Source organism: Triturus cristatus, chromosome 12, assembly GCF_964204655.1.
Source record: "Triturus cristatus chromosome 12, aTriCri1.1, whole genome shotgun sequence".
Classification (NCBI taxonomy): Eukaryota; Metazoa; Chordata; class Amphibia; order Caudata; family Salamandridae; genus Triturus; species Triturus cristatus.
The window spans coordinates 810,520,981-810,543,762 of NC_140595.1; the positions used below are offsets into that span (position 1 = coordinate 810,520,981).

Consider the following 22,782-nt stretch of genomic DNA (forward strand, 5'->3'; position numbering starts at 1 on the left):
CTAAAAAATCTACCTACCTACCTGTGAGTGAGTTAACCTAGCCCTGTGTTCATGAATGTCACATTTGCCTGCATATACGTCATTACCTACTTGCTTAAGAGTCAATCCAGCTGCATGGGGGTCACTCTACCTGCATGGGAACCACTCTATCTGCGTGAGAGTCACTCTCCCTGCAAGGATGTCAATCTACATGCATCAAAATCAACTCTGCCAGCGTGGGAGTCAATCTACCTGAAAGAAAGTCAATCCTGCCTGCAGGGGAGTTCATCTTCTGGCTTACACATCAGTTCACCTGGGAGTCATCCTGTCAGTGTGCGATACACACGGATACACAGGTGGGGTCATCTGAGCCCAACGAGTAATATCCGACTTAGAATATAATTTGCTCAAAGTGTTGTAGCCCCAGATCACAGGTGAAGCATAATACAGAGGGATATTTACTCTTCAGTTTCTTTTGAGAATAATGCTCAGGCAGGCTAAGCAATACATAACACATCAATATATCAATGATGACGTAATACAGCAAGACCAAAACTTCTGTACATTCTTTTGTACATCCTTTCCTCAAAATGCCTTGCAAAAGCCCCAGGCGAACCATGAGGGGGCGAAACACGTGTTGGCTGTGATCCTCTGGTCAAATCTAAGATTGCACTATTATTTCGCTCTTTTGAACATATTGATGTGTAATGTTATTATTTAATCTGAGTATTATTCACAAAAGAAACTGTTTGAAGTGCAAACATTCTCTTTATTGTACTTCCTCAGTTAACTCTAATTGTGGCGATGGGGCTGCATCTATACACCTAACATTGTATCTACTGAGATCTAAGGCCACTGAGAACCACTGAATCCTGAGGCCCCACCTCCAGATGGTAAACCAGACCACAAACTGATGGAAATAATGGGGAATAACATTACATTACTGAACACCTTTCAATCAGTGGATAGAGGAATGAGTACGGCCAGGTACGCTCCATCTACAAAATCCATATTTGATGAAGTAGAAAAGTTGAGAACTGTAACCTGGTGCTAAAAGAATACATATGTGAGGATTCATCTAAGTTTGTTAAGGTGGAAGAAGCAACTTTGAGAGAACTCTGAGAACATACTAGCCATGTGCCCTGGAGTCCACTGGTACCAAGGTCCACCCAGTCTTCAATGATATAAACTTTAAGGATATACTAGCCGTTTATACTGGGATCTCCTGGTACCAAACCCCACCCAGCCTCCCATGTCATGAAGTCTGAGGACAGACTGGCCTTGTAGTCTGGGATCTCCTGGTACCAAGCTTCACACAGCCTCCCATGATGTAGACTCCAAAGATAGACTAGTCATTTATACTGGTTTCTCCTGGTACCAAGGTCCACCCAGTCTTCAATGATATAAACTTTAACGATACACTAGCCATTTATCCTGAGATCTCCTGGTTCGCCTCCCAGGTCATTAACTCTGGAGACACCCAGAGGTAAATCTGAGTCCACGTTTTTACCACAATGCCAGACACTGGGCACAGACCCGTTGAAGACACCACATCATCGTCTTCAAGTAGGGGTTCGGACCCACTAGTGCCGTTGAGCTGGTTCTAATGGTCATCTGAGATGACTCATCACTGCCACAGATTAACACTAACCACTTGTCCCAGTCCCGAAGGCCGGTGGGGCGTAAGGCTCACACGCCCCCCCCCCCTAAGACTAGAAGTTGATTGGTTCAAGGTCTTCCACTCAGAGACCTGGTAACTGCTCATCACTGGATCATCTGACGGCGGCACCAGGAAAGTGAGTTGGAGGTGGCCCCAGACCGCCCCTTCCCGCTTCTGTTTAAGGGGTGCTTCTGCCTGATAGCGCAGTTTCCTTAGACTTGGAACAATCTCAGACTTCCTTCATTGAACGCCAGGAAGGGGGTAGAAACCCATAAACTCTGAACTAAAGTTCACTGGTCTAGCGCCTATTCAATACTTCAGTGAGCCAAGTATCAGTTCAGAGAGATCAATCAATGTGATCATGATTGACTGACAGGGTCGGTGAGAATCCGAGGGTGGGGGATATTTACGTCTACTCCATCAATACTACAGAGCAGGGCGTCACAACCACACACCCTAACTGCACAGCAAACAACAGCATTGGATCACACAACACAGCAAGAGACAACCTTAAATAGATTAGCATAGCATAAGACGCAGCTGGCTGGCACCGACACTGTGCACACAGTCACCCAAAGGTGACCCTGCCTCAGTCTAGACCTGTCATCGAACTCAGTAACACATTCACTGAAACTCAGCTCGCAAAGTGAAGCTTGTCTTGGGGGTGGGCCTTAATAAAGAGGGCAGAACGTTTGCTGAGGGCCCTTCAAGGGGGAGGGGCCACATTGTGATGTATTAGTTCAGTGTTCTACCTTCTGTATCACTGCCTGTACCTGACATTGAACTCAGTAACATACACAGTAGAACTCAGCCCTCGCAGCCATGCTTGTGTGGGGTTGAGCAGCAAGAAAGAGGGCAGAAGGTTTGCTGAGGGCCCTTTAAGGGGGAGGGGCCACATGGAGCTGTGTAAGTTAAGTGTTCTATCTTCTGTATTATTTTTGCTGCTGTGGCACGTGATAGTGAAAGTTGTTTATAATGTTAGCCTTAAAGTGGATAAAGTGTCCCAACACCAGCAGAGCACAGGGTTAGATCTCATAACACAGATGAAGTAAGTGCAGCATAGCTCCTAAAAGCATGGTCTCAAGGCGCTACAGCAAGTTGAGAAGCTCACCCGTACCCCCCCAAACAGCCCCTCTTTGTGCGCCCCCTTTTTCAAGTCTCATGCTATTATAATACCACACTCCTCAAAGGGTGTCCCCTGAGCAGGCTCGTGCTTGTGTCTTTTTATAGACTTTTGGTTACAAGAAGCGGATGCTGGTTTTCAGCTCTTGTCATCGTCATAAATGTAGCAACCTCATTTCCCCTTCCTCCCCCCCCCCCCCACACCCCCCTCCTCCGCTGTGCTGTCTCAGCTTCCCTATTCGAGGAACAGGAAAGTCTGACTCCCGATTCCGATATTCTGGCAAGAAAACAGCTGTCAGAGGAGGCTGAGGCTCACCAAGGGCAGTGCCCACTGCTCTGCCAAAGGACCTCCGTCTGGCAGTAGAGCCCCAGCTAGGGAGCAGGGAGTGCGCACGTGCTGCACCCATCCACTGCTTGGCTGGCACTGCCCCTGGTGAAGGTGCACTTCAGCTGCTTATTTATTAGACCCTGAGTCACTTTTGCCCCTCGTAAAGTGGTACATGCGTGACACAGGGCTCTGAATCCGATTAATGAAGTCACGCAAAGCCACCCTGCGCGGTTTAAAGTGGCCTCATAAATCTTGAGTAATGCGACACAGGGCAAATCGCTGCTTCACCTTACTCTGCGCCCGGGAGGCATTCCATGGACGTTGCGATGGGTTTTCCCACAAAACACCCATAGATTGTGACTCTGCCCCAGATTTGCAAAATCATGTAAACCTGAGGAAGTGCCAAATCGATAAGCCTCCTGCGGAGAGACGAGACGTAACGAGGAGAAGTATGTATATTTCTCCTTGTTTTCTCCTCTTTCTATGTGTGCTGTCTTCAGCAGCACACATAGAAAGAGAAAATACCTCTTAGGGTTGCCTTTGTGCAGAAGGGTGCCCCTTCCTGCACAAAAAGAAATCCTGCTGACAACACAGGCACCCTTGCCTCATGGTTCCAGGGTGCCAAGGTTGGAGCAGGGCTGCCGAAATGGCGCCAGCACAGAGGGAAAGGACAGGAATGCACTGTATTGCATAAACACGGTATATTCCTCCCCTTTTACTTTGGCGTAGGGCAGCGTAGCAAGGTGCCCTGCTGCTCTGTCCTATGCCATAATCCCATAAATGAGTGCCTACCATCTGTACACTCCAGATGCTTGCACTGCTGCCACATGGCCATCACTTGCAGTTTTGGACCAACTTAAGATAGAAATAATTGAAGAATATGGGGCTGACACCTTAATATGGCACTGAAGTTATTACTTACTATGTCCGTCCATTCCCACCAAGGCAGAGCAGCAGGGGTGACTACCAACTGAGTTAGCTCTTTAAATGCTCAGTCATGGCTGTCCTAGGGTGGTGTTAACCTGCTCTCAGACCCCGTCCATTAGAGACTATACGTCCAGGGTTCTAGAAGGGACCCTACAGCTCTGGGCTTCCTCCCTTACAGCAAAGAGGAAATGCGAAGCCCCTGAGACACCTCAACGTAAGATGCTTGCTGATCTATGACGATGACATGGCCCACGCGTGATTTACGAGGACATGGCCCAAGGCTAACAACACAATCTTGTTATAAAACAGTATCTACACCTAGTGTTCCTGTACACTACTCGTTGTTGTAACATGAACAACGCAACTACTAGGACCAGCTCAAGGATGGACATTTACAGCTGAGCTCTGATACCCCAACACGTGATCATACAAGGCGGTGCTCACTAAAGTCAGTAGGACCTTCAATCGAGGAACACATAACATACTTATTAAGGACCCTTGCGCATGGTCCTCAGCAAGGTGTAGAGTTGCTGATACTTAAGAGACTCCCATACAGAGAACCTATACATCAGGGATCCTGTGGGAGCCCTTCTTGTGAGGGTGAGTATGCTCACACCCCAGGCACTTACACCCCAACTCCTCAGAGAACACCCTTTATGGATAGTGAGTCCAATAGACACACTGTGACAGGGGTTAAAAGGGTTCGGCTCCCCAACACTCTAGGAGGTGCCCCCCATAGCCAGGCAAAATGGGACCCACCCACATGCTCTCTCGTCTGCGCCTCTGTGCAGAGGGTGATTCAGCCGACGTACCGGAAACAGTAGGTCACTCCTTCTAGTTGCGCACTAAGGGACTCATTTTCAAAGTAAATAGCAGTAAAGGACCCCCGCCCCCTTCCTTAACTGGTATGGCCTTTGGGAGGGCCCGTCATGGTATCCCAGAAGCTCCCTCAATGGAGATGCTTTCCAAAGCAGGTCCCCGTAGCAAACACATCACAGATTCTGGTCTGTCAGAGCCTCCTCACAATCCCTCCTGTCGGCCTCAGTGGATGCACTCCCTCATCTGACTGACAAACACATTTACCAATGATGCGTCGAGCTACCTCATCAGTCTCATCCAATCAGCAATCAGGTACATACCTTGTTCCCCTCAGACCAATCACACATCTCATCTTCTCAATCTTCTCAATCACACGGACGACTCGCGTGCCAATTCACCTCGGGATACACATCCTCCGTAGTATAGCTCAGTGGACTTGTGGAAGAGCACAAGCCCATGGGGTCCACCTTTTATACGGTCACACCCCAGGGAAGCATGGTTAGTCCCAGCCAGTTTCCCTGCCTAAGCCCGTTCTGCTCACATGTTGTCCGTGAGCAAAGCAAACATCTCCCTACTGCAAATGGTCCCTTACCCACGCACAGTCGCAGCAGACGACGCATATGTACGGTGAGGCTGACAAGGGACAGGCTTCTGTCAGGGTCGGCTATCTTTTATAGGACCCTTCGTAACAAAAGACGTGGATTAGAAGCGGTTGTACAGTTTTACTCATCATTTCTAGGCGAGTCCACAGCCTGCTACGTCTAAGGTAGACGCTGAAGAGTGTGGTTAATCTTAACACTTCAAGAGTTTGCAGATGCTGGTGGGCCGCTTCATGGTCAACAGCAAAGGGTCTGACCTGCAGGAGGCACACAGCTGGCTCTGGTGGACGTTTGAGAGGACCTTCCTCCATGAACAAGATACAACCATTTGCTGTATTGCCGAAGGTCTAGGTGGCGTACGGCATGGAGGATCATCAGAAGGTACTCCGCTGGAGGAATGGCTGGTGATCCATGGATTATCTGTAACAAGAGAGTTATTATGGGTTCACTAGGGAACTGGCTCAGTGGTCCCTATTGTGAAGCGACTATACCTATACTCTAAAAATCCATCTATGTTTGCATGTCATAAAATTGATAAATATTTGCAATCATTACATCACAAGGTGCAGTGAGGTGAGCAAGCGTACTCGGTGCAAAGGCAAATTGTGATACACACGAGTAATATGCAAAAGTATAAGTGATCACTAACGCCAGGAAACGTCCCTCAACAAACAGAAATAAAATGTAGTAATCAGGGTCCGCTTCTATAGTCAAGTCATAGTGATTCATGGATGGCATTCGCTCGGTTCAGGGCCTTCCTCCTTATCCGCTGCTTGCTAGTCGGTATAGGATCATCGGACTTCCGAATCGAGAAGAAGAAATGATGGTTGCCCAAGAGTTTCACCTCGTCACATTGATGTTTACGGCAGAACAGTGTTGTTGGACCGGATTACCGAACAATTCCATATCTACGGATCAGAAACACCTTACTACAGCTCAAGCACGCTCACCGTTGGGTGAAGGAGAGCTGCATGCGAATAAACAAGTCGATAATGCAATATCTCTGGCTGGGGACAGTCCAATATGGTCATTACCCTGCATAGCACTACATAAAACACAACTGTATGGAAGTACAATTACCCAGAATTCATCATATCGAAATTACCCCTCCTGAGAAGAGCGCTTCTGAGGATACTACTACACCACATTGTGGGGCCTATTTAGAGTTTGGCGGATTAAAAACTTGCATGAAAAATTTGGGGATGTCCTGTCCACCCTATTTACAGTGTATACAATTCATATACATATGTATTTTCAATGTACCTCCTGCCTATAATTGTGGCCAAATATTCAAATTCTCAGCATCTTTAATCTTCTTTGTGTTCTGCCTTCAGTTTGATTTGTATATCTCTTTGCAAACACAATGGACTTGGTTGGGTGGTCTTTAATCTTAATACCAACTGGAGTTCCTTCCACATGATGATCAAGTAACCTTGTAAGAGGTGGTGGAGAAAGCCACAAATCCCCTATAAGGAGGCACGTGGAGGGTCTACGCTGCCTTTTCAGCTCTTAGGGACGACGGCTTCTTAGTGTTCATCACTGAAGAAACAAATCTCAACCTAAACTGGGGAAGGTGTCACAGAACGTTTTCAGCGCCCCAAACACTTAATGCGATGGTAAATCCTGGTAAAAAATATGTCTACAAAAGTCGACCAGGTGACAATTTGTGGGCAAACAAACATCTTCTCCCCTTCTTAGATATAAGTATAAGAACTGGTTCTTTCTGAGAATCTTGTATTCTCGACGGCTGTCAATGAGCTGTAATAGGACAAATCAGGCATGGACCTGTCAGCCTGGCTAACTCTTAAATGCAGTTTTTAGGTCTCACTTGTAGACAGCTTTCAGCTATTTGTTGTCGAAAGAACGCTGAACCTACAGTGGGCTGTGGGCTACTGCTTACCACTGGTTGACTTTCTTGCCACCCTCGACTTCTTCTGGCTCGTTCAATGGTTAATCTTCCTCGATTCGTGTTTGTCTTTCCCCTGGAGCATAGCTTCTTTATCATCCTTTTCATTGGCTGACTTGCATCCTTCCACTGCTTACAATTAGGGAACTACTTTTTTCATTTCAGCTCTCCGGGTAAGTGCATGTGTTTTCTTGCTGTCTCCCTCAGATGCCACTTCCCCCCACGTCTTTCTATACTGCTGTCACACCTCCAAGCTCGTCCTTTGCTTCCCCTTCACCTTCTGTTTATTATTTTTTAAATCCTCCCACCCGCAAGCTTCTCATGGCTCTCCCACTCCCTGGGGATCCTCGGTATGACTGCATCTCCCCTCCACTTTAATCACCTGATATCTACCGCCACCCGAGAGCCTTCACTTTTTAACCTCCTTCACCCACTCTGCTGTTGCTCCCCGTCTTCTCCCCACCACATTCCTTTTTAGGTCTCGCCTGACACAGCGCATGCGCTGGTCTGTCGAGACTTATTGAGAGGGCTCCAAAAAGTGCTACCAGGCCAGCCTAGAGCTACAGTGCATGTGCACGGGCGTGCGAGCCACGCTTTACCACGATTACTTTCACTTTCGCGGCCGCACGGCCGCTTGGCATAGCCAATAGGTCTCGCTTTTGGGACCTTATAAGTATTTAGTTATGCAACTGTTGCATGGCTAAACACTTATAAGGTCCCAAAGGCGAGACCTATTGGCTATGCCAATGCTTGTTTAAAGTTTGTTTTTACTCTTTCCTTATTTCAATTTGCTCGTGGGTTGTCCCTTTTTCAAGGAGCGTTTTCGTGCACTTGTAACCCATGTTTTAAATCCACCTCTCCAAGTTGGAGTCTGCCCTCTTGGATTGGTAAATTAAACCAATGACGTCTGCATCATAACACATCATCATGCCTTTTTTTTTGCTGATGCTGGACATCATCAGCAACAAGCATTGGCGAAGCCAATAGGTCCCTATTAGCAGCCAAAATGATATTGTGGGGCCCTTAACAGCATCCCTCAAAGACCCCTTCGCTCACAATCAGCACATTATCCCTGCCACAAAGAAAGAAAAAATGGGGTTGCACCGCTTGCTCACTACTGGCGGCAAGACATTGGAACACGTTACCAATCCCTCTCACGTGTATTGCAGCCAAAAAACTATTTCGGAAATAAATAAAAACATACCTATTCCAGGACTAGATCTCACATTCCTTACATGGTAGATGTCCTAGCGCCGGGACACTCTCTGAGTAGCCGCGTGCCTTATAAATCTCACAATTTATTCATTCATTCATCCATGAGCTACAAAACGAACACACCTCCTCTGAGTCCTGAAGTGACTGCAGTCCAAAAGAGATCCAGAGAGGCTGCTGGACCTCGAGAGCCTGCCAGAGACATCCAACCAACAGGGACTATCCCGGCATCGCTACTAGAGGCGTGAAGGGTTGGATGAGGAACCTTCCAGCATTTACTCCTCTCCTAATGTCCCCTCTTTGGACATGATGAGAAGACGAACAGGAACAGGGCCAGCTCCAGTCAACAGGCTGGGGGCAAGGAGGCAGGCGTTCCGAAGCCCCCAAAGAAAGGAACTGCCTCCTTACTCCCCCCCCCCGCCCCCAAGCAGCCGCACAGGTCTTCCTATTGAATACGAGGACCTTTTTTCACCTGAGGTTGAGGCACCATTCATTCCTTTTGGGGGTGGGGGGCAGACCAGGACATCAATCTATCATAACAATTCTAACGACTATTCTAAGGCTGCACTAAACTCTTACATGATAAGCGTAGAGCAAACCTGCCACAAAAGTAAAACTACAGATACGGGTTCTATATCCCAGTGAAAGGAATGGGAAGTTTCCTTCAAAACAAACCTTCAGATGAACTAACAACATTTACTTCATCTGCTTACTGCAGCATGCTGTCTTAACCCAAGCACATGCAAGGATACAAGAGAGAGAAACTCTTCCTCAGCATCAGGCCTTGGAAGAACTAGGGTTTGCAATACTGTAAGGAGTCAGACTGTTCTTCATCTAAACTACTGTCATGTACACTACATCCTACCTTCTGGTCCACAAACTCAACGTCTCTTTCATAGGATTCCAGCTTTCCAGCACTCTCTCTCTGGTCTAATGAGACCTCATTGTTGTCTCTGCAGCTTTTAGACTAGTCTGAGAGCCTCATTTGGAGGTGGGCAGTGATGGGGTATCTACCAAACACTGGCAGCTGTCCCACCATTGAGAAAGCCCTCTCTGAGGTGGAACCGCTGGTGGAGATGGTGTCTGAAAGGCTCCCCTTCCAATACCATGTCTGGAACCAACTGGATGCTGGGATCCATTATCTTCTTACACCATCTAAACTCTGTTCTTTGTTTTTAGTGTTACAGGGAGCAGCCACAACATTCCTAAGGTTGACTACCAGGCAATGTTAGTCACATTTGCTTCAAGATCCCTTGTACTAGGAAAGTGATACTGTTTTGGATCAAAATCTCCACAAGATGTCCTTCCAACAGGAGCCCATTCAGACAGGCATGTTCCCTGCTCTGCATGAGGAGCTGGCCCTATGGTGAAGTGCCACCTCAAGGTGGGCGAGGGTCCCGCATCCTAATAAGAGATGCTCTTTCAGGGAGGCCAGGGCTTCCGGTCTTTTCTTTTACATTAAGGTTTGCAGGACCTCTTGTTGCTCTCTCTTGTGTTTGGAAGGACATATAATGAATCCATAGAATCCCTGCTCCTCTGTTGTTGAGTAGATCATGCAAATTCACACAGCTCTAGCTGTAATCCTATGGTTAAAGGTAAGTAACCTTTTCTTTACTGAAAGCATGACCTGTACATAGATGAGGACTACTTACACAGAGCCACCTGCAGTTTGTGTGGAACCTTATTACCCTGCAGCCCAATCACAGTGGCTTTTCTCTCTTCATTTGCAGAACACTTCTCTAGAGTATGTCTACTTGAGTGACATTCTTCTAAGCATCAACCACACTTTCCAGGACTCCCAAGGTGAGTTATCTGCTTGTAAGAGGAGGACCTGGCTGAATTTACATCAGGATGCCTTTGCTAAGTGTGACTATGAGTGAATTCTAAGCAAGGCCAAGGCGCGGGGTTTGCATCCCAGTCCCAGCACAAGTACCATAATTGGCAGCATGTTCCTCCAGGCAATCCTGAAACACATGGGTGCTAAATGCCCTGTGACCTGCGGCCGTGCTCAGGTCTCTGAGGTCCGCCTTACAGCAACACTATGATTTACCGCACATCTTCGGGCAGACTAGATTTCTAAATCTGATAGAACCCTTGAATGAAATCCTCCAGGCTGTAGTTTCCCTATCATGTCAGCCTCCTGCCTGCCCTTGAACCCTCCCCCACACCTAACCCGAGCCACTCCCCTCTCATTCTGTATGCTGGAATTACTTGTTCAGCACCCACTGAGAGTCCCATCTGCTCTACCTACGTCACACCATGATCCTCGGTCACTAGCTTTAATGCTCTTTAGCTGACTAGTAAGGGGCTAGGGAAAGAAACATAGCGACCCCATGCTTTATTCCACCTTGGTCCCCGTCGCACAGTGCTCCAGCAGCCACACGGAGCATCTCTCCCATGGTTCAGAACCCCACTCCTTGGGTCAGAACACAATCAGAAATACAAACACAAAACCTAGAGTCTGTGCTTATTTCAGAGAGAAAAGTCACAGCATCACACAATTAAGATTTCATGTTTTGGAAACCTTTTCTGGTAATATTCGGGGAATAGACAAAGCAACAAGATTGTCACAAAGGAACGAGAAATCTATTGGATAAATGGATTGGATACTATGTGCCCAAATAGAATGAATGATGCAATTGATATGAGTTGTTACCTCATCTATATTTGTATGTAACCTGTATTGGCTAGGTAGTGCTACAATGCATAATGCCGACAACATCTTGTGTTTGCTTCGAACATGATTTTGTTATGCATTATATCATCTCGTGCTGGTGGTGGTGTTGCTGAAGTTCTAATGTGATTCAGCCTTGTCTAATCCCACCTCTTTTCACGTCCATGAGGTTCAGTTTCAGACTTTCTTTCCACACGTTGTTGCCCTTCCAAAGTGGATGAGGCCTTTTGTCACTACCATAGAGTTTTCAGATTTGTCGATTTTCTTTGCTATCATCAATCAGGCTAATTTCCCAGGTTCTATGGCCTACATGCTTACTTAAAGAACATACTCGTTTGGAACAACCACTTATTTCAGCCACAACTCCCTGCTAACATATATGTGCTGATTAACTGTGAACCTCTTGATCTCCTTGAGCTATTTGGAGGGCTAACACAATGGTTGAATTGATTTTTTAAACTTCAGTTCCCGGTAAATAAGTTAATTTTGCTTGTTGCAACTTTTGCACAAGCGGAAGGTGGCAGCCTATGCTCACATGCCGGAGCTGTGTGTTAACTAATTTGTATCACTGGACTTGCCATAAGCATTGGTAAATGCATTGTGGAACTAACAGAAAGTTGACTTTAGTGTCTTGGTATCACTGTACGTTTGGTCTGCTCGCAGGCATTGATTGACCCAACAGATGGGTATGAGATGGTCTTACATGTATGAGCATTGAGTAATTTTCTCTGAAAGCTTCTCCAACCTTGCTAGAATCAGTGTGCTGTATTCGCACTTGTGTGGGCATTCGGCACTAAGAAGTAGATTTCTGAGCTACACTGGGTTGTTGTAGGATAACATTTATTTTGTTGCTGTTCATCTAACTGGAGATTTATCATCATATGTTGTGTTGGGAGCATTGTCCTTTTTGGATGGGTTCTCTGCACTTGTGTTGCCATCCACACATCATCGAAGCTCCAGGATTGTCTTCTGCTAGTTCAGCAATAGATGAGTTTGAATAAACTGAAACTTAATGGCGACAAAACTGAGATTCTGTGCCCAAGTGGTCCTTCTTCTCTTTGGAAAAATCCTTTTTGGGCTACAGTCCTGTGTTGTCCTCCATAGCCAGCACTGAGTCCTTCTTCATAGCCAGTGTATTAAGATCTTGGGAGTCAGATGGCATTCATCTTTGACTCTGGCTGATCAAATTGCTCTTGTGGTTAAATCCTTTTTGTCCAGTTTGCTTCTTGAGTCTTGTTCTTCAGTTATTCTCATTGCCACATTAGATTCAGGTTCTGAATTTGTTTTTATCAACTCAGATTGATTTCCGTAGTTCTGTACATTTTTAATTAAAAGTTCATTGAATTCAGAGATTATAGATATTTCGGAATTTTGCTGCCAGATCGACTCTGAACCTCCATTCACAAGGTCCCATTTTTCCGTCCCTGGTTGTACTACACTGGCTCTCTGGAAGGAGAAGACCATTGTCCAATCAAAGTGTTTGATGCATAAAACTGTCTACTTCCTTTAGTCATCTGCTTTCCCTCAGCCATTCCAGTAGGACTGTCCCAATGGTCTGCTCGGGTCAAAAACAACATTTCTTTTGGCCATTCCCATATTTCTTCAGATTCCTGTGTGTGGTAGGGCTTTGTCCGCTGCTGCAGCTTAAACATGGAACTCTATGCCTTCACATCTGCCTCGAGGGTCAAATCTAAAGATGTTTCATAAAAGCCTTGGTAGTTTCCATCTAGTTAGGAGATAGTTCTTTTTATGCCCTCTCTTTTCATAGAAAACTGTGCCTTCCTGGTGATATTTCTTTTGGTTTTATCATCGCCAAGATACCCTAGTTGGGTGGTTGTTGCGCTTTATAAATTCAAAATACGTATACAAGTAATGGAGGGAGATAACGGATTAGCCCGGGATCAAACAATTTGCTGAAGTGGGGAAGCAGAGATTGCAATCCAGGATTGTAGGTTCTACACTCTGCACCTTCATCGCTGGAGCACATCTCCCAGACCCAGGTCTTCATCCAACATCCATCACTTGGGTACCTAAGGCTCGTGGGGGGATTGGCCTGCTAAGGAGGTACTAACACAGGTGCAAATTGTTGAGGGGTGTTATTGGTTTCGACGTCTGCCACTGCCCCCACCCTGATTTACATGTTCTTTTCTGACCTTCCTTCTACAGAGACGTCTTTCCATGCCCGCAACTCCAGTCTCCACGAGTTCGAGACACTGATTGGCAAATCCTACCAGTGTAAAAACCTCACCGTAGACGTGTCCCACACCGTGTCGCTGAACATTGTGCAGGAGCAGGTGCAGGCCTTCCAGCTCCAGAATGGCCAGTTTGGTCGAGGTAGGTGACGTAAGGTTTCCTGTACATTGATTTGTTTTGATATACTATGAAACAGCAGGTGCGAAGAGTTTGCATGCAATAAATAAAAAGCTTCTGGACACACATACTAGAACATTTTGTATCACAAAGTCTGAAAGGTACTGCAAGCAAGGTGTGCAAACACAGGCCTGCCTACCCTACTGCGTGAGTGACGTGTGCAGAGGATCACTGCAGCAGGTGCACTCTGGGTAAGCCGACATTGAAGAGTCCGGAAGGAAGTCCTAACATTGTATCTCCAGTCTGGAAGGAAGTATACGGTAACCAGGCATGCCTGGAGCAGAGTCTGGCGAGCCCCCCCTTCTGGAGGATGAACCAGGGCGTTAAAGAACCAGCGGCTGTGCAGCTTGCCCCTAGGGCAGATCTGAGCTGCTGGTACCACCGGTGGTCAATTCCCAAGGGTTGTCTGTGGCAGAGCGCATCATCTTCAGACGCGAAGCGCAGACGATGGAGCGGGGTCACCGGCGCTGAGACCTACTGATTCCACTACAGGCATGAAGTGGGCCATGCTCTGTGAGTCACTACTGTACGCCTACAAACCCTGTGGGGTGAGTTGTAAGGTAACGGGTAGGATCCAACTTCACTGCCCAAGGGGAAGTACCTGCTCCACACGTGAGCGCACGACAACGCACGCACTCCTCAGACTGTCCAGCTTGGAATTCATCCATAAATTTATATTTGATGGTCACTTCCTCTGTTGGGGCTTCGGACAGAGGTAACCACCCCCCCGCTCACATGTCCCCATGCCGCCTCACTGCGTATTATTCTCCTGTCCCAAAGTAGATCTGGGTGGAGATGCCTGTTGTGTCAGGATACATGTTGGACATTTCTGTAACTGTGCGGCACATGTGCCTGTTTGCAAAGAAGAAACACAAAGAACAAGGTGACAGAGAAGCAGGGCGCCTGAACTAAGACACTCATTAGTAACAGCATAGTTGACAGTGCAGAAGAAGTAAATATTTCGACTCAGCTACAGGGTATACAACACAACATATGATAACTCAACATGAGATAAGAGAAGAGAAGGTAAGGTAAGGTAAGGTAAGGTAAGAACACAGCATAGTTGCTGAAGTTATGTACAATATAGGTAATTGGTTCAATTAGCCCAAATAATAATCAGAATAAATTATATCAAACTTAAACATCGCAGTCAGCACAGCTCAAGGGAGGTATGGCCGGGGTTCAAGCTGCTCACTGGAGCAATAGTGGAAAAGTGGAGAGTGCAAGGCGAGAGGAGAGCCCATGCAAGAACTTCTTGTCTATAGACTGTAACAGAGTAGACTGAGTCAAGGGCAGCATCCATGGTGATGGGAGGAGTGCAAGGGGACATTCATGTAGTGCACGCCACTTGGCGCACACCGTATCTTGCAGCGGAGCTCAAGTTGAGTACTGCTGATCTGCAGGCTTGGAAATGGAGCTAGAGGAGAGAATGGGGGAGTTCAGCGTGTGCAGTGGTCTGTCGACGTCTGGTTGACACCCCATGCCTCACTGTTGATGGACTCTCATCTACCCATTGCTGGACTGGTTTCCCTCACCATGCCTCACTGTTGATGGACTCTCATCTACCCATTGCTTGACTGGTTTCCCTCACCATGCCTCACTGTTGATGGACTCTCATCTACCCATTGCTTGACTGGTTTCCCTCACCATGCCTCACTGTTGATGGACTCTCATTTACCCATTGCTTTACTGGTTGCCCTCACCATGCCTCACTGTTGATGGACTCTCATCTACCCATTGCTTGACTGGTTGCCCTCACCATGCCTCACTGTTGATGGACTCTCATCTACCCATTGCTTGACTGGTTTCCCTCACCATGCCTCACTGTTGACGGGCCCTCATTTACACATTACTTAACTGGTTGACACTCCATGCCTCACTGTTGACGGACTCTCATTTACCCATTGCATGACTGGTTGATCACCCTATGCCTCAAGGCGGATGGATTATCATGCTGCCATTGCATGACTGGTTGCCCCTCATTTCTCACTGTAGATGGACTCTCATACATCTATTGCATGAGTGGTCGACCCCCTCATGTCTCACTGTAGATGGACTCTCATTCGCCCATTGGACGATCGGTTGATCACCCTGTGCCTCACTGTTAAAGGACTCTCATAGAACCATTGCACAACTGGTTAACCCAAGAATGGTTGACCCTCCCCATGTCTCACTGTAGATGGGCTCTCATTCGCTCACTGCTTGACTGGTTCACACCATTGCCTCACTGTTGATGGGCTCTCGTTTACCCACTGTATGACTGATTCACCCCACGTTTCACTATTGAAGGACTCTCGTTGACTTATTGCACGGCTGAATTACTCTCCCCACCCCAAGACTCGCTGCTGATGGGCTCTTTCACCCACTCTATGACTGGTTGCCCTCACCAGGCTTCACTGTTGACGGGCCCTCATTTACCCATTGGATGACTGGTTGCCCCCCTCATGTCTCACTATAGATGACTCTCATTCGCCCATTGGATGATTGGTTGATCACCCTGTGCCTCACTGTTGAAGGACTCTCATAGACCCATTGCACAACTGGTTAACCCGAGAATGGTTGACCCTCCCCATGTCTCACTGTAGATGGTTCTCATTTGCTCACTGCTTGCCTGGTTCAACCCATTACCTCACTGTTTTTGGACTCTCACTCACCCACTGTGTGCCTGGTTCACCCCACGTTTCACTGTTGAAGGACTCTTGTTGACTTATTGCGCGGCTGAATTACCCTCCCACCCCAAGACTCGCTGCTGATGAGCTCTCATTCATCTATTGCATGCATGGTTGCCCCATCATGCCTCACTGTGATGGACTTTCATTCGCTCCTTGCATGACTGGACGCCCTCCGACGCCTCACTGTTGATAGACTGACTTACCAATTGCATGACTGATTACCCCCTTATGTCCTCAGTCAATATACTCTCATTTGTCCATCGCATGACTAGTTGCCCCCTCACGTTTCCATGTTGATGGATTTTCATTCGTTCAGTGCACGCCTGCTTCATGCCACGCCTCACTGTTGTTGGACTCATATCTGCCCATTGCACAACCCGCACCATAATTCACACAGGCTATCTGGCCTGATTGGAATCCATAGGTACATTTCTGTGCCCATTCAAGCATTATGTTGCCACCTTAACCTTGGTGTGCCCTTTTCTGACTGTGGTGGAGCCCTAGACAGAGCACCATTGGAATATTGTGTTAGCCAGACTGGCTTATTGCATGTTTGAAACCATGGCAGCGAGAGATGGTGAGGTGGTGAAATGGTGCATAGTCTTTCGTGACTATAGCTCTGTCCAAATCACTCAGCTCTTTGAATCCCTCTTGTGCATTATGGAAAGGTAATGTCCACCTCCTTTGTTCTCAGTTTACTTTCTGACTTCCACATCAGCTAAGAGATCTGTCTTCCTACCTTCTTCACTAGGCTGCACAGCTTCAGTACAGACGCAGCACTGCGTGAGCTGGACATCAACGAGGTACTGATATTTTACATGGACTGGATAAGGGTCACAAGGAAGCCCAGATTCCTTTTTTATCCCCTATGGGGATCAGTCTCCTCCTAGGCAGGTGTTTGGCATTACTTTTCATAATAATAATTTCTGTACATTCCAATGAAAATCAAACTGTACTCCTTGCTCCAGCAAGCAGGAAATTCACTTTCAAAGGTTTTCTCATATTGTAGTGACATGGGACCATCTACACAATGTGCAAGGCAGCCGCTTGGGCACCCTGCATTCTTCCCACAAGCATTAGCTTTAGGTACCAGATCCTGGTGGAACAGCAGGCCTACAGAATCTCCTCCCATGAGTCATGGTGGTAGGTGTTGTTGCTAACCTCTGATTCATTCCCTGTATTGTCATTCTCTCACACTTTGGAAAAGGAGAAGTTGAATGTAGGAGGACAAACATGGTATGAAGCTGTTTTAGTAGCCTTTGTTTTTACAATAATTCTCAACCACTCTGTATTTAATTCCCACTGCTAATGCCTTGTGAGATATTAATTGCTTGGTGGCTGTTACTAAAAGTGGGCGAGGCAGACTTGGATCTGGACTTGTGGCAGGGTGCATGTTTGGACTCTAGGGGGCGGATTCTCAGGGTATGTGCACACTTAAGTTGACCTGAGATGTGTGAAAGCTTGTTGTACATTCACAAAATGTGAAGTTTCTCCGACAAAGTGATTTACTCACACCTAAAATTACACCATAGTTTTGGCATTTTCCATGCTAGAAAATCTACTCACAAGGATGGTGAGTGATCATTTTAGAGTAGAAAAGGCTTTGAAATGTGCAGGTTTGTGGGCATTCCCAAACCTTTACATCGCACCTTTACGCATGGTTGGAGTTCTACACACATCAAAGTCAGGATATAATTACTTGGTGGGAATTTAGAGGGACAATCCCCAATATTGGAGGGGACTATAAGGAAAGCAGTTTCTCCAAGTGGAAAAATTATTTCCATGTTCAGAAGAAAAAAATCAAAACAATATTGTTTTTAATTTGAAATGTACTTTTGCAAAGTATTTGTGCATGCGTACATGCAGCTATCACATCTGCATGCCTACGCCCCAATTCACAAACTGCATTTTGTAACATGTAAAGTAGTTCTAAAGTATCATTACTTATTACAACCTATGTGTGGCGGTCTCCGCCTCCACCTCTCTCTTTCTATAGGGAGATCTCCCGCCACAGGTGGAGAGCTGCCTCCTCGTATGTGTGGCGGTCTCCGCCTCCACCTCTCTCTTTCTATAGGGAGATCTCCCACCACAGGTGGAGAGAGCTGCCTCCTCGTATGTGTGGCGGTCTCCGCCTCCACCTCTCTCTTTCTATAGGGAGATCTCCCGCCACAGGTGGAGAGAGCTGCCTCCTCGTATGTGTGGCGGTCTCCGCCTCCACCTCTCTCTTTCTATAGGGAGATCTAGGCCAAAGGTGCAGAGAGCTGCCTCCTTGTATGTGTGGCGGTCTCTGCCTCCACCTTTCTCTTTCTATAGGGAGATCTCCCATCACAGGTGGAGAGAGCTGCCTCCTCGTATGTGTGGCGGTCTCTGCCTCCACCTCTCTCTTTCTATAGGGAGATCTCCCACCACAGGTGGAGAGAGCTGCCTCCTCGTATGTGTGGCGGTCTCCGCCTCCACCTCTCTCTTTCTATAGGGAGATCTCCCGCCACAGGTGGAGAGAGCTGCCTCCTCGTATGTGTGGCGGTCTCTGCCTCCACCTCTCTCTTTCTATAGGGAGATCTCCCACCACAGGTGGAGAGAGCTGCCTCCTCGTATGTGTGGTGGTCTCCGCCTCCACCTCTCTCTTTCTATAGGGAGATCTAGGCCACAGGTGCAGAGAGCTGCCTCCTCGTATGTGTGGCGGTCTCCGCCTCCACCTCTCTCTTTCTATAGGGAGATTTAGGCCACAGGTGCAGAGAGCTGCCTCCTCGTATGGGTGGCGGTCTCCTCCTCCACCTCTCTCTTTCTATAGGGAGATCTCCCGCCACAGGTGGAGAGAGCTGCCTCCTCGTATGTGTGGCGGTCTCCGCCTCCACCTCTCTCTTTCTATAGGGAGATCTCCCGCCACAAGTGCAGAGAGCTGCCTCCTCGTAGGTCAATGTTTTTATTAGTAAATATGAGAGGGGGAGGAGGCTGGAAAATAGCTTACTACTAGAACAGAGGGGTTTAGGGACTGATAAAGAGGGGTTTAGGGAGAGGAAATGAAAAAACAAACCACAACCACTCAAGGGTCCACCCATTGCTATTCACAATTTGCACTTCTAAAGTTACTAAAGCAAAGAAAGTCCTAAAACAGTCATACAGGTACTCCAGCCCAACACTGGAGCAAATCTAGCACCACACATGGTCACTCACAGGTACTGCAACATACTTGCATATAAATTAATGGAGTCAGGGAGCCAACATTTAACATGCTACAGAATATTAGGACATTATTTTGACTTTTAAACATTAAAATATTTGTTAAATAAATTTAGCATTTATAATTATTTGTAGACATCCCACGTAATACATTCTGATACATAATAAATAAAAAATCGAATGCACGTGGGATGTTTAAAACCATTATTTAGAGCTATGATTAATTACATGTATTTTAAATAAATAGCTGTTTAAATCATGTTTAAGTTGATGTGCTGTACATTTGTTTTTATTAATTTTAGATCTTGCAAATATAAAATTGTTTTACATTAAATTTTTATAATACATTATTTGTAGTATTTTTTTTAAGTTCAATAGATTAAAAAATATTCCTATGCCTTACCACAGGGTGACTTCTGCCCTGGGGTGGAGAGACCCATCTATGTGTGAAAAGTTACGAGTAGTACATTTACATTTGTAAATCCTGTTCTAGCAGGCTCTAGCAGGGTGTGCAGATGTGTAAGTCTACAGCTAGGAGTAACTTTACACTTTCAAATGGAGTAAATTTACACTCGCAAATGGTGAATAGCAAAAAAGTGTAAAGCTATTCTTAGGTGCAGGAGTAGATTTACACAAGAGTAAATCTACATGTGTACATTTACCTTTGGGAATAAGACCCATGGAAATTAACTAAAGAATTGCATAGATCCTCCTGGGAAGTGGTGTCTGTCAAACCCAGTATTATAAAGTTGCTATGGTGTTTGTAATACTGTCCACAATAACTAGGACACAGTGTTATTGGAAGGTTGTAGGAGTAAGTGTTAAGGAATCCTACAACGGTGTAATTTACTCCTTTCATGGCCCCTGAGCAGAGAATTCAACCTTTCCATGCCACTGTTCCTTTGCTGAACCCCCAGAAGGTCCTTTACTGGACATGCGAATGCTGCTCGTGGCCTGTGCGCAGCGTCACACCCCTACAATAGCAAAGGAAGTTACAAATGCTTTTGTACTGGTCCAGCTGGTGGCATGTGGTTCTTTGGACCAGCACTGAACTGCTATGGAGAAACCTCTAGTTAATTCAAATTGCAGCAGAGGTCAGATGATCGGCGTCTGCTAAGTTATGATTAAGGCTGCCTGTTTTCCGTTTTTACAGATTTTTACAGATAAATACAGACAGAAAACCATTTATTTTCTTGTCTGTGTTTATTTTTAAATGTGGATAAAAAGGGAAATTGAGTGTTTTTGGAGTGATTCGAAATACACTTTGCCATGATTGGCTGGCCAATAACTGTGTGGATTGATGGGTAAGGGGGTTAAAAAAAAAGTATTTTAGTGTAGAGGCTTGAAGAGCGGTAGATATGCACAAGGCTGATACTGACATGCGCACTTAGGTTTCTCCAAACCAGCTGTATTGCACAGCCGGGTTGGAGAAACTGCACAGACTCCCTGTGCCTGAGCGAGTGTTAATTCAGCCCAGTCAGGCCAATCCCCATGCTGCTTTCATGCCTGAGAGCAGCGCAGGGATTGGATGAGGAGTCAGTGATGCTGTCCCAGGGATAGCTGGAACCTGGAACAGAGGAGCGCGAGGCAGCCGGCAGCACCAGGTAAGACTTTTTAAAAATTATTATAATTAAACCCCACCACGCGCTCCCCTCGCATTCAGCCCACTCCCCCTCCACCCGCTCACCACTCTTTATCTTTGTCAGCCGCCATTGGGTTGGGAGTGCCAGAGGGTGGCGATAGCCATGTAGGGAGGGCCAGAGGGTGGTGATAGCCACGGAGGGAGGGCCAGAGGGTGGTGTTAGCCATAGAGGGAGGGCCAGAGGGTGGCGATAGCCATGGAGGGAGGACAGAGGGTGTCGATAGCCATGGAGGGAGGGCCAGAGGGTGGCGATAGTCATGGAGGGAGGGCCAGAGGGTGGAGATAGCCATGGAGGGAGGGCCAGAGGGTGGCGATAGCCATAAAGGGAGGGCCAGAGGGTGGCGATAGCCATGGAGGGAGGATAGAGGATGGCGATGGCCATGGAGGGAGGGCCAGAGGGTGGCGATAGCCATGGAGGGAGGGCCAGAGGGCGGCAATAGCTATGGAGGGAGTGCCAGAGGGCGGCGATAGCCATGGAGGGAGGGCCAGAGGGTGGCGATAGCCATGGAAAGAGGACCAGAGGGTGGCGATAGTAATGGAGGGAGGTCCAGAGGGTGGCGATAGCCATGGAGGGAGGGCCAGAGGGTGGCGGTAGCCATGGAGGGAGGGCCAGAGGGCGGTGATAGCCATGGAAGGAGGGCCAGAGGGTGGCGATAGCCATGGAGGGAGGGCCAGAGGGTGGCGATAGACATGGAGGGAGGGCTAGTGGGTGGTGATAGCCATGGAGGGAGGGCCAGAGGGTGGTGATAGCCAAGGAGAGAGGGCCAGAGGGTGGTGATAACCATGGAGGGAGGACAGAGGGTGGTGATAGCCATGGAGGGAGGGCCAGAGGGTGGCGATAGCCATGGAGGGAGGGCCAGAGGGTGGTGACAGCCATGGAGGGAGGGGCAGAGGGTGGTGATGGCCATGGAAGGAGGGGCAGAGGGTGGTGATGGCCATGGAGGGAGGGCCAAGGGTGGTGATGGCCATGGAAGGAGGGCCAGAGGGTGGTGATAGCCATGGAGGGAGGGCCAGAGGGTGTCGATAGCCATGGAGGGAGTGCCAGAGGGTGGTGATAGCCACGGCGGGAGGAGGGAGGGCCAGAGGGTGGCGATAGCCATCGAGGGAGGAGGGAGGGCCAGAGGGTGGCGATAGCCATCGAGGGAGTGGTAGAGGGTGGTGATAGCCATGGAGGGAGGAGGGAGGGCCAGAGGGCGGCGATAGCCATGGAGGGAGGGCCAGAGGGTGGCGATAGCTATCGAGGTAGTGCCAGTGGGTGGCGATAGCCATGGAGGGATGGCCAGAGGGTGGCGATAGCTATCGAGGTAGTGCCAGAGGGCGGCGATAGCCATGGAGGGAGGGCCAGAGGGTGGCGATAGCCATGGAGGGAGGGCCAGAGGGTGGCGATAGCCATGGAGGGAGGGCCAGAGGGTGGCGATAGCTATCGAGGTAGTGCCAGTGGGTGGCGATAGCTATGGAGGAAGGGCCAGGGCCTGTGCCATGAATAAAGGCCTTTTTGGGAGCCTGATGGTGTTAATCAAGGTGTGCATGTCTGTCTGGCTCTGGATGAAACCAGGACCAGCCAGGGAATAACAAAACATTGGTCTCATGCTGGAGGGATACCAGGCACAGGGAGATCGAAAGGGAGGGTGGGGGTGTTTGGGGTGGGGAAGGTTGCTCCCTCTCCCCCTCCCCCGCCCTCCCTAGTTTGGT

General features: G+C 47.8%; 1 protein-coding gene across 1 annotated transcript in view; it reads left to right on the plus strand.

Annotated features, from left to right (window-relative positions):
• CD68 (CD68 molecule) overlaps window positions 1-22,782 on the plus strand; it is a 108,712-nt gene that overhangs the window by 79,328 nt on the left and 6,602 nt on the right. Inside the window, exons 4-5 of the mRNA XM_085637332.1 lie at window positions 10,283-10,355; window positions 13,393-13,560. Of these exons, the coding sequence (XP_085493458.1) occupies window positions 10,283-10,355; window positions 13,393-13,560 (241 nt within the window). The remainder of the gene's footprint in view (window positions 1-10,282; window positions 10,356-13,392; window positions 13,561-22,782) is intronic.